General features: G+C 50.4%; 1 protein-coding gene across 1 annotated transcript in view; it reads left to right on the forward strand.

The window, feature by feature from the left end:
* The window catches only part of LOC107106391 (histone deacetylase 6-like), a 22,448-nt gene extending 10,438 nt beyond the window's left edge, over nucleotides 1–12,010 (forward strand). Inside the window, exons 6-10 of the mRNA XM_015406526.1 lie at nucleotides 2,596–3,053; nucleotides 5,732–5,842; nucleotides 7,196–7,342; nucleotides 8,578–8,706; nucleotides 10,332–12,010. Coding sequence (XP_015262012.1) covers nucleotides 2,596–3,053; nucleotides 5,732–5,842; nucleotides 7,196–7,342; nucleotides 8,578–8,706; nucleotides 10,332–10,400 — 914 coding nt within the window. The 3' untranslated portion in view covers nucleotides 10,401–12,010. The remainder of the gene's footprint in view (nucleotides 1–2,595; nucleotides 3,054–5,731; nucleotides 5,843–7,195; nucleotides 7,343–8,577; nucleotides 8,707–10,331) is intronic.
* Nucleotides 12,011–12,216: the final 206 nt, after the last annotated feature.

The following is a 12,216-nucleotide window of genomic DNA, read 5'->3' on the forward strand; positions in this document are numbered from 1 at the left end:
CCATTATTTTAGTCTATTTATAACCCCCCTCTCCCGGAACCAGCTCAGAGCAGGGAAACCTCAGTTGGGGAAACGTTTTGATTGTTGTTGTTGTTCAGTCACACAGTCAAGTCCGACTCTTCGCGACCCCCCTTCTTCTTTGACCTTCAGTCTTTCCCAGCATCAGGGTCTTCTCCAGTGAGGGCTCCCTTCTTGTTCGGTGAACATACAAGGTTCTAAAAGCATTAAAATGCTATAAATACACTAGAAATGACAGTGATTACAACAAATATCATGGAAGTCCATAAAATCCATACAGCTAAAAGATGGCGTTCCTGTGAAGGGCGATATAACGGTCTGATGAGGAGGGGAGGGGAGGGGAGGGGGGAGGCCAGTCATAGATGGAGCCCTCCAGAAGGGAGCCCTTCGCCACCCTCAACCATCGGCCAGGCAGAACAGCTCTGTTTTACAGGACTGTAACAAGCCCCGCAGGGCCCTGATCTCTCCCGGGAGACTGTTCCTCCAGACTGGAGCCGGGCCCAAAAAGTCCCTGGCTCTGGTTGAGGACAGCGGCATGCTCTTTGGGCCAGGGGACCGCCAGCAGGTTTTGATCACTAGCAGGGGTCATTTCCTGCAGGAGCACACAGGTGCGGAGCTCCAGAAATAAAGAGCCCAGGGGGCGGGCACATGCAACAAGCCCCACCCCCTGCTCCTTCTCTCCCTCTTTTTTCATTCTTTCCCTCCTTCTTTCCTTCTATTTCTTTCCTCCTTTTTCATTCTTTTCCTCCTTTTTTGTCTTTCTTTCCCTCCTTCTTTCCCTCCTTCTTTCCGTCTCTCCCTCTTTCTTTCCCTCTTACCCTCCCTCTTTCTCTCTCTCTCTCTCTCTCTCTTTCTGTCTGCACAGATCTATGTGAGGGCATATCTGCACGTTCCCCCTCCCCCCAATAGCTAGCAATCCAAAACAGTGCAGTGGAGCCTGAGCGGTGGTTGTTGCCTTCTGACACACTCCCGGTGATGTCAGGGGGTGTGGCATATGCAAATGAGTTATGCTAAGGCCCCCCCCCCCCCCCGAATAGCTGGCAATCCAAAACAGTCCAGTGGAGCCTGAGCGGTGGCTGTAGCCTTCTGACACACTCCCGGTGTCAGGGGGTGTGGCATATGCAAATAAGTTATGCTAATATTATGCTAATAAGCTCCTGCACCTCTTTTTCTACAAAAGGGCCCCTGCTAGAGCATAATGCTGTTTGAGGGACATACCAGGCAGTTGTGAAGGTCCCAGAATATGGATTTCTGGGAGGCAAATCGGGGTGCAGTTGGAGTTGTTAACTTCATGTCCCGCTCTGCAGAGCCAGTGTGGTTTAGTGGTTAAGGACTAGGAGCTGGAAGACCCAAGCTGTGACCTTGAACTAGTTGTTCCTTTTCTCTCTGTCTCTCTCTCTCTCTGACTCTGTCTCTGTCTCTCCACCCCCCCAAGGGTTGCCGGCTCTGAGTTGGGAAATACCTGGAGATTTGGGGTGGGTGGGGCCTGAGAGAGGGTGTGGTTTGGGCAGGGGAGGGACACTGGACTTCAGTGGGGTCTAATGCCACAGAGCCCACCATTTTCTCCAGGCGAACTGATCTCTGTGGCCTGGAAAATCAGATGTAATAGCAGGAGATCTCCAGCCACCACCTGGAACTTGGGAACTCTGCTCTCTCCTCTTAGCCTATCTTCCAGGAGTGTTGTGAAGATACAGCAGAGCAGGGGAGAATTGGGTGTGTCGCCTTGAGCTCCTTTGGAGGAACGGTGGGAGGGAAATGCGCCACATGAAACGGACTGGCCCAGTGTTGGAAAGAGGAGACCGGGTGTGTGGACCTGGGTCTGACCTAGCCGGAGAGCTCTTAATGTCCTTCGATTAGCCGAAACGCACCCCCTCTGGTTCCATGGACATGCCTGCTGTTTAGGCATCCCGTTTTAAAAAAAATAACTTTTATTATAAGAAAGTAATTATAAATAACAGCAGTTATTATTCATCAACATTTGTGAATTATGTCAAACTGTCCATCAGAGGTTCCCAGACTTATTTGGCGTCCCGCCACCTTTTCAGAAATGAAATTACTCAACCGCCCCCCCCAGAAATCTGCCTTCAAGAAGTGGACAAAAAGATGCAGTGACAAACTTGCGCCCAAAGCACCTGCCGCCCACCTGGATCGTTCCAGCGCCCCCCAGGGGGCAGTACTGCCCACTTTGGGAACCAGCGCTGTATATAGTTGAATGTTTAAAAATATATTCCTAAAAAATTATAAATATAGGAGAACTAGTAAGTAACAAGCAGCAGTTTTATAATTGCCAACAAATATTTTTAAATCCATTAAAAGATAAGCCAAAATCTCATTATACCGTTCGTTTGTCTTATGATATTTGAAAGAATGATGCTGTGCTGAGTAATCCATAAAGGGAAGCCATTTGTCTAATAAATTAGAGTTACCTGAAGTAGATTCAGTGGTTGAAATATGATCAGCTATTTTGTCCATGGTGACCATTCTGCAACTGAAGGAACAGAGGTCTTCTTCCAGTGAGAGTCGGCGTCTCATTTGAAACTATAATACTAATGATAAACTTTGCTTTCCTCCCCTCAGTGCCTGTCTTTGTGCCGGAACGGCCCAGGACCCGGGCTGGGAAGGGAACCCCCATTCCGGGATACACCCCTACGGAGGGCACCCCTGAGCAGCTCGCAAGCCCGGCGGCTGAGCCCCTGGAGGCAGTGGACGATGCGATCGTAGCTTTAAGCTCCCTCCACCTGGAAGATGATAACCCTGCAGAGGCGGGCGAGACAGCTCCCGGTCCCCACTCCCCCGACTCCAGCCCTGAAGGCGGGGCTAGACGGAAGGGCCGGGTCTCTCCCGGAGGAGTAGAGCTGGCAGGGGACAGCCAGTCAGAAAGCATGTCGACCAGCTCTCCTGAAGGGACCGGCCAGTCAGGAAGCCCATCAGCAGCCTCTTCTGAAGGGGCAGAGCCAGCAAAGGGTAGCCAGAGAGGAAGTTCATCGACAGGGAGTTCCTCTGGTGAAGTGGAGACACCTGCCAAAGAGACAAAGGTAGGTGCTATGCGGTCCTCCGGATCAGCAATTTTCCTGAATCTTTACGTTCAGGGAACACTTCCCACGTCAGTTTGTTTGCCATACAACCTCTGCAGACTGGAAGGGATTCTGGGATGTATTAAGGGCGCACGCAGTTCACGCAGGGCACCGTCCACGCCAGTTTGCTGTCGTGGTTAGGAGCGCGGACTCTACTCTGGGAGGAACTGGGTTTGATTCCCCACTTTCCCACATGCAGCTGCTGGTGTGACCTTGGGTCAGTCATAAGTTCTTTCAGAGCTGTTCTCTCATGAGCCGTTTCTGTCAAGAGCTCTCTCAGCCCCACCTACCTCACGGGGTGTCTGCTGTGGGGAGGGGAAGGAGTTTGTCAGCCGCTCTGAGACGCCTTCGGGTAGTGGAGGGCGGGGCACAAATCCAAGCCCCTCCTCCTTTCTGTCTGAGAGTTCTCCTTGAGCACACCCACCCTTCCTCCTGTAAGCTGCAGGATCCTGGTCCTCCAGCGTTTCGAAGCGGGCCCCACCTTTTGGGGGGCCCGCTTGCAAAACTAACTCCATGCCGCTTTCCCCCTGCCTGACAGGAAGTGCCGAAACCTCACCCCAGAGTCATCACTGCTTCCTGGCTCGCACTCCTCCTCCCTCCTGGCCCTGTAACCCAACCTGCGAGAGATCTGCCATCTGCTTTTGGATCCCGGCCTATGATTTGTGAACTGCTGCTGTAGGTCAGGGTCCAGGGGCAGCTTTAAGACTAACCAAGTTTTATTCAAGGTAGGGGCTTCCGTGTGCATGCACACGGAAGCCCGTACCTTGAATAAAACGTGGTCGGTCTTAAAGCTGCCCCTGGGCTCTAACTTTGCCCTACTGCTTCAGACCAACGCGGCCACCCCGCCTGCTGCTGTAGGGAGAATCACGGTAAGCCAACTGACGTCCAGACAAGCGTGGCCTCCACTGCTGGTCTTCTCATCGAGGAGATGCCAGCTTCCCCAGAACAGAGTCCGGGAACCATCGCCACCTGTGGTGCAAGATCTTCTTTCAGTTTTCACTCTTGTCTCTCCGTTTTCAGTTCCCCGTACTCAGTCTTCTTCCTTTTTTAAAAACACACGCCCATGCACGCGCACACAAACAAGAAAATGCTGGAGACCAATGTTCCCTCTCAGCTGTGGAGTCTTGTGAGCAAGAATTCTACTTTGCGAGTTCCTGGCATTAAAGTGGCGAGCGAACGATTTGGCTACTGCATAAATCAGTTTGCTCTGGAGCCCTCCTTCCTGAGCTGAGACTAAAATATGTGAGCTGGAGGCTAAAAAACTGTGAGCTAGCTCACACTCACTCAGCTGAGAGGGAACACTGCTGGCGACACCAGCCAAAGTTGGGATCTCGGTCGGTTAACGCATTTGGGGCTGCTTTTAAGCCAAAACTTCTCATCTGGATTAGGAGGCAGGGAGATGGGCGCAACTGGGGGGGGGGGGGCAGCCTGGTGTCCCACCACTGACCACAATGAAATAGCTTTTTACCCATATCAAAATGGGTTTGCACCTCCCCTCCTCTTTCTTAGCGACTGCCCACACCTTTAGAAGGGGGAGGCTTCCTAGTTCTGAAAAATGTGGATTTGTAAATATTATTGCCCTGATACAGGTGGCGCAGGCTACCCTGATTAATAGACCACTGAGGAAGTCCAGGGTTGCTACGCAGAGGCAGGCAGTGAGCATCTCTTGCCTTGACCTGGATGGCCCAGGCTAGCCTGATCTTCTCTGATCTCAGAAGCTCGGCAGGGTTGGCCTTGATTTGTACTTGGATGGGAGACCACTGAGGAAGTCCAGGGTCACTACGCAGAGGCAGGCCATGGCAGAAGCCACCTCTGAACATCTCTTGCCTTGAAAATCCTATGGGTCACTGTAAGTCAGCTGCAACTTGAGGGCGCTTTCCTCCACCCCCACCATTCCTGGCCTCACCACAGGGTTTCACGGAACTCTGATAATTGGGCAGAGGTGGTGGGTGGCGCACCCTAAGTTTAAAAGCAAATGGAATGGGTGTTAATATAAGAACATAAGAGAAGCCAATGGTTGGATCAGGCCAATGGCTCATCTAGTCCAACACTCTGTCACACAGTGGCCAAAAATACCAGGTGCCATCAGGAGGTCCAGCAGTAGAGCCAGGGCACTAGAAGCCCTCCCACTGTTGCCCCACCCCCCCAAGCACCAAGAATACAGCGCATCACTTGCCCCAGCCTGAGAGTTCCTATCTATACTGTGTGGCTAATAGCCATGGACGGACCTCTTCTCCGTATGTTTATCCAGTTCCCTCTTGAAGCTGCCCATGGGCCACCTCCTGTGGCAGTGAATTCCATGTGTTAATCACTCTCTGGGTGAAGAAGTACTTCCTTTTATCCGTTCTAACCCGACCGCTCAGCAATTTCATGGAGTGCCCACGAGTTCTTGTATTGTGAGAAAGGGAGAAAAGTACCTCTTTCTCTACCTGCTCTATCCCGTGCATAATCTTGTAAACCTCAATCATGTCACCCCTCTTTTGCTTGGACCAACCAAATTAACAAGAAGTGCGGTGTGAGCTTCCAAGCTCCCCGGGGCTCTTCTTCAGGCTGGGTGGAAAAGAAAGGGTCGGGAACAGATTTTTTTTCCAGACTGCGATATTAAGCTTTAAAAGTCTCTCCTCCTTCCCTTCTGCCAGGCAAGCCGGCCAGATTCATCCTCCATGTCAATTGAGGTCATTCTGCTCGACGAAGCAGCAGGGGGTTGTTCTCCCTCCTGTGAGCTGCTTGGCGAAGATCCATCGGATGGGGTAAGTGGGGGAAGGCTGGAGAATTTCCTGCAATTAATGAAAGGCGGTGGGGCGGAATTTATGCCCTGAAGGAGACTAGGCCTTTCTGAGCAGCATCTTGAATTGGCTTTAACATCTATTCTTTGGTTCAGTCTCATATCCCACAGGGCTTTGCAGCCTGGCCAGGGCTATATTATTTCAGTCAAGTGTTACCCTGAAGATGCAGTTCATCTCAGAGCATAGTTGACATTCTTGGAGCCAAAGCGTGTACCAGGCGAGAGTCAAGAGATATAGTTATTGGTATATGGCTCCTTAGCCCCATCCATCTTTATAGAGCCTCCTGACCCCTCAGATAATATACCCAGTTTGGGCAAAGTTCATATTACCATCCTAAGAGGGGCTGGCTTTTGTCAAGTTCGTCACATTTCTAAATTGACGTTCTACGTTGGTTCTACGGACCGCAGAAGGGTATATATTACTTGCATTATTGTGACTCTGAGCTGCCAGCCAAAGACTCCTGAGATTTCGGTGTGAATCTGGCTGACAGACAGGAATATGCCTCTATAAGTCAGGCCCATTGCCAGGATTTTGTGGGGGCAAATTATTTTTCTGGTGGGGCTGAAGTTCTCAGTACAGAAAGAAGAGCCATTGAGCCCATAGAAAGGTGTTAAAAGGATAGATCTCTGCATTGCAAGCTGTCAGCCACTTGAGATGACAGTCCTCAGCTGCTGCAAGTTAATCACTCCTGCCAGCCTGAGCAACCATTCTGAGAACAAGCCGATAGGTGGGGGTGATGACTTCTATAGTAAAAAAGCTCACACTTGGGCAGAAAAACTCTCTTAAAGGAGACCAGTTTCTGGACACAGAGTTAGAAGGGATCCTAGAGGTCACCTACTCCAACCCCCTTGACTCTGTGTGGGAACTGCAACACCCCACTCTGCTTATAGGAGCACACGCCTTTAAAAAAATGTTTTTAAATGATCGAAAAAAAGCATTCACCGGAGAAACGCTTGTGGGCTGTGCCTTTAAGAAAGGCATCGGAACCCCCAAAAGCCCCACCGTAGCTATGGGCCTGAGTGCACTCTTTAGGCACTGAGTTTTCTTTAGTATTGCTTGCATTAAGGATTTTCTTTGCATTTTTCCGAAGTTTGGGTGAAGTTCAATAAACGGTTTTAGTGTGGCCCAGCTGTCTCCTCTCTCTCTCCCTTGGAAAGGCTTCGGCCCCTCGCCGGCCTCCTTCCAGCCCAGCCGTACCTTGGTGTGGTTCAGAGTCCCAGGACAAACTCCTGGGCTCTGGAATTCCCCTTCACAATCCTATCCGGAGTTGCTCCAGTCTAAGCTACGCCATCTTCTTGGTTTGTTTGTTTTTTGCAGGGGCTGTTCTATGCCGTGACTCCCCTCCCGTGGTGCCCCCACCTCGACGCTGTGCTCCCTGTGCCTCCCGCTGGCCTGAACGTGCTGGAGCCCTGTGTGGCGTGCGGCAGCCAGGCCGAGAACTGGGTCTGTCTGATTTGTTATAAGGTAAGGCAGCCAAGTGGTTCAAGCGGTTAAGACGCTGAGTTGCAGACCGGAAGTGTCGGTAGTTCGGCAGTTCAAGACCCAAGTGCCGCGTGACGGAGCAAGCTCCCGTCTCCGGCTCCTGCCAACCCAGCAGTTCGAAAGCAAGAAATTGCAAGTAGATAAAGTGGTATCGCTTCGGTGGGAGGGTAACAGCGTTCCGTGCGCCTTGGTGTCTAGTCATGCCAGCCACATGACCACAGAGATGTCTTCGGACAGCGCTGGCTCTTTGGCTTGGAAACGGAGATGAGTATCGCATCCCTAGAGTCTCTGCCTGAGAGCTGCTGCCAATCTCAGGGGACAATTCTGACTTCGATGGACCAGGGGTCTGACTCAGTGTAAGGCGGCTTCATGTGTGTTCATGTGTGAGGAATGTTAATGTGACAACAAGGCTGCTGGCCAATTATATCTTGGGGGTGTGTGTGAGAATGTTCCTTGCCTTGCTAACCACAAAAATGACGAGCCACCGAGGAAGAAGGAAAAGCCATCCGTCTCACGAAAGGAAATGTTACAGGGGTAGAAAGAACACCCTCCCCCATCTGACAGCAATGCTGATTCTGTGAACTTAGGCAGATCGCGAGGAGGGAGGGCAGGAAGGGTTGCCTCAGTGCTTAAGTTCTCGTAACCCTTTTTTACACACCTAGGGAAATGTGATCCCTACCCTATATCCTGTAGAAGAAGAGTTAGGGTTTAGTTATTCCTTTCCCCAATCCCATAGACATTGAAAAACAATAATTTTTTTTTAAAAGAAAGCCAACACTTAGGCAGAAAAACTCTCTTCAAGGAGACCAGTTTCTTGACACAGAGTTAGAAGGGATCCTAGAGGTCACCTACTCCAACCCCCTTGGCTCAGTGCAGAAATTAGTCAACCACAGCACCCCAGTCTGCTTAAAGGAGCGCATGCCTTTTTAAAAAATGTTTTAAAATGACTGGAAGAAGCATTCACGGGAGAATTTTTTTGTGGGGCTGTGCCTTTAAGAAAGGGGACAGAGCCCCCCAAAAGCCCCACCGTAGGTACGGACCTGCATGGTGATGAAGCATGCCACAAGACAAGGGGCATGGGCTTCTGAGAAGGGTGTTCTGGGTCTGCGAGCTGAACATCTCCGGATGAGCATGGCCTCATTCCCAAGGCTGATTTTTCCTGTCCTGGGCCGCCTGCGTCAGCTTTGAAGACTGCCTTGTTTTTCCCTTCTGCTCAGGTGTGCTGCAGCCGCTACATTAATCAGCACATGGTGGCCCACAACTCAGAATCGGGGCATCCGCTGGTGCTCAGCTTTGAGGACCTCTCCGTCTGGTGCTACGGGTGCCAAGCCTACATCCACCACCCGGTGAGTCGTATAACTGGCCGTCCCTTTTCCCCCCTGCTTCCTTCCAAGGGTTTTCTGCTCAGCTGATCCATACTGTGTAATGCCACGCTGGGGCAAGTATCAGTTGAGTGCCTGTCTCCAAGTCCCTTACTTTGGAAGCCTCGTTCCTTCATCTTGGCAAGGCGCAGAGAGGCTGTTTGCACCTATTCAGAAGCACCTGCCGTGTTCTGCGATATGCAAGGCTCAGAGCTCTGCCACAAATCCCAGCCCCTCCTCCTGTGACTGGCAGACGTTTTCTGACCGGAAAGACAAGCAAACAAACACGGTGATATACTGGCAAACACGTTTAGTAACACTTTTGACAATAGTCATATCAATCTTTTGTCACATTACAGAGAAATACATCCTTACAATATTACAAAGAAAAGTCCCCCATCGTCATGTTACCCATCCTCATGATGTTGCTATGAACACCCGGGTGTAGGCTCATTTCGTCAAAATCTTCCTCAGGAGTATTCCTATTTTCTTCAAAGTTATCAGCCTGTTGTTGCAATTCAGTGTTTATTTTGGGAGCAAGCCAGTCCTTAACCTGTAACAGGTTGAAATACAGAAAACCAGTTTGGTGGAGTGGTTAAGTGTGTGGACTCTAATCTGGGAGAACCGGGTTTGATTCCCCACTCCTCCACTTGCACCTGGCTGGATGACCTTGGGCAAGCCATAGTTCTGTCAGAGCTGTTCTTGAAAGAGCAGTTCTCTCAGATCTCTCTCAGCCCCACCTACCTCACAGGGTGTCTGTTGTGGGGAGGGGAAGGGAAAGGAGTCTGTAACCGCTCTGAGACTCTGAGTGAAGGGCAGGATATAAATCCAATCTCCTCCTCCTCCTCCTCTTCTTCTTTTTCTCCTCCTCCTCCGTCTTCTCCTTCTCCTCCTCTAAACAGATTCAAAAGCCTTCGATACCACTGGCTTGCTCCTAATATAAACACTTAAATATACTATATAAACATAATAGAGCATGATATTATATTATGTATAAATATGGCTTGCTCCTATAAATATAAACACTTAAGTGGTATTGAGAGGTAAGTTCTTAATAATATTCTTAATAGCATTCAGTAAAATGAAAAATTATTCACTTCCATTCAGGTTTGTGTTGTTCCTCATTGTAATAACCATGGTTCATTCCAAGATGATAATTTTGAAGAAAATAAATAGATTTGCAGAGAGTATTTGGCCAGCCAGATTCAGAAGGCTTTTGCATGATTTATTGTATACAGCACGGAATTTGTCTGTAAGCATCAATATGTATTCACAGCTCCACCATTGAGATAGTGGCCTGAAGAAGTCAAAAGAAACGGACGGCAACCTAGGCGATCCGTAGGCACTTCATTTTGTGACTCTGTTTAGAGACAAAACGGGAACGGTTAATGACTTCTGTGAAAAAGGACTGTAAAAGAAAAGACGAATGCATTTTAAGGACACAATTTGTTGTCTAATGCTTTATTTGTACAGTATGTTGTTTTTTGGGGTGGTTTCCACCTATGCTGCGTTAGCTACCCACCTTGGTTCTTCTGTTCCATAGAGTTAAGTGTAACTGCTGAGTATCTGAGTTGACGCCCGTGTGCTTTTTCTGTTTGGCTTTTTGTCAGACTCTCCTCGACGCCAAGAGCCACGCTCACCGGGAGAAGTTTGGCATCAGCCTGCCCGTAGCGGTCTGAGGGGCGACTCCTCGGCCCGGAGATACCAAACACGACTGCAGCACAATCGACCGTCCCATCGTTTGACCTCAACGAATTGGCGCCCTGACAATTCCGGGGCTCTTGCCGTGCCAAAAAGTCGACAACCACCAGCAGCCACGAGTCCAGCACCAACAACCACGCTGCTTCCACTGAGCCCAAGACCACTGTCCGTCCCCCCGATGCCCCAGTTCACATTCCAACATCAGGCAATACCAAATCGGCCGCCGTGGAAACCACTTCCAGTCACAGGCTGTATTTTGCTTCTCCCCGTGTTGAAGCAGCGCTCTTTCCAGAGGGGCTAAATTGCCCGTTCCTGCTCATACTTGACTTCCAGTGCCTGGTGGCAGCTCTTCCTTTCCTCCATTCCCCCCACCCGTGACTGTCTCTTTCACTCAAGCACTCCCTCCCAGTATGACAGTGACTGTTCTCAGCCGGAGGAAACCAGGCAGAGTTATGAGAGTGCGGAACGGGGGATTAACTGCCACCCATTACTATGTCAAGAACGATCCCCAACTAATTGGGTTGGGGGGTCAGGGAACCTGCCTTGGGCAAGCGGATTTCCTTCCCACACTGCAAATAAGCCGGCTGTAAGAGGTTGAAATACGGGAAACCATTTTCTGCAGAAGAATAGGGTTCTCTAAACTGGGGGGTTACTACCGCTAAGTATGTGTATATATCTATATCTATATCATTGGTGGCAGTTTTTGCTTTCTTTGTTCAAAGGTACCGTGGTGTTTGTTCCTGCACATAGCAGGAAGCGTGCATATTTCTGGGAAGACGGAGGGTCCGAAAGACGCGCCGCCCCTCCGAGTTGACAATCCGCAATTCTGAGGCTTAGATGCTCACATGTTTCCCTGCCAATTAATGTGGGATCCAAACCAGGCCGAGGTTGAGGAGCAGTTCCGTGTCTGCTATGTCACCGGACAGGTGGTCGCACTGACATGTTTAAAATGGCCCCCTCCTGCTAAGGAGCCGTTTCAGGCCCAGGCAAAATCCTCACGTAGCTTGGTGTGGCGACAGCATCTATGCCAGAAGAGAATGGGGAGACCTCGGGCCCGGTCGCCGCCTCCACACCCCAGGCGTCATCGAGAGCTGCTCAGCTGAGCGGGCCTGGCCCTTCCAAACAGGAAGCGGGACGAGTCGGGGAAGGGGGCGTTTATCAGCACTTCGTTTCCACAGTTTTCCTGGTCAGTTCTTTGATCCCCCCCACCCCCAAAGAGACAGGGAGGGTCGGTGTTGAATCGAAGGCCTCGGAGTTCCTGAGTGTCTTCTTCTGGGCTGAAGTGGCGTGACAGCCACCTTTCCGTAGCTTCCTGCCCCCCACGGATCATTTTCTCCTCTCTCTTAACTTGACGGAACAGAGGGACTGAATGGGGACAAGGCCAATTTTGTCCTCCCTCTACCCAAAAGAGGAGGAGTTGGAAAGGGCTACGAGTGGGCAGGGAGTCGCTGGAACCCGATTAGAGGTGGGTCGCGTGGCCAGGGCTGGCCCTGGTGGCACGTGTGTGTGTGTGGAGATAGTAGATGGAACCAGTATAAGAACAGTGGTAGATACTGAACGGGGGGGGATCATTACATTATAACCTCCTAAAATCCCTTTCTCTGCTTGATTTTTATAATGTCTCTAAATAATTCAAATAAAAGCATTCATGTGGATAATGTGTGTGTGTGTGCGTGCGTATGTATTTTACACCCTGAGGACACGGTGAGCTCAAAAATCCCTTTGTTTCAGTGTCCACCCCACGACCTGCTCTCCCTGTAGGAAATCGATCATATGAACATAGGAAGAGGAGGA

Source organism: Gekko japonicus, unplaced genomic scaffold (genome assembly GCF_001447785.1).
Source record: "Gekko japonicus isolate JY-2015 unplaced genomic scaffold, Gekko_japonicus_V1.1 scaffold6611, whole genome shotgun sequence".
Classification (NCBI taxonomy): Eukaryota; Metazoa; Chordata; class Lepidosauria; order Squamata; family Gekkonidae; genus Gekko; species Gekko japonicus.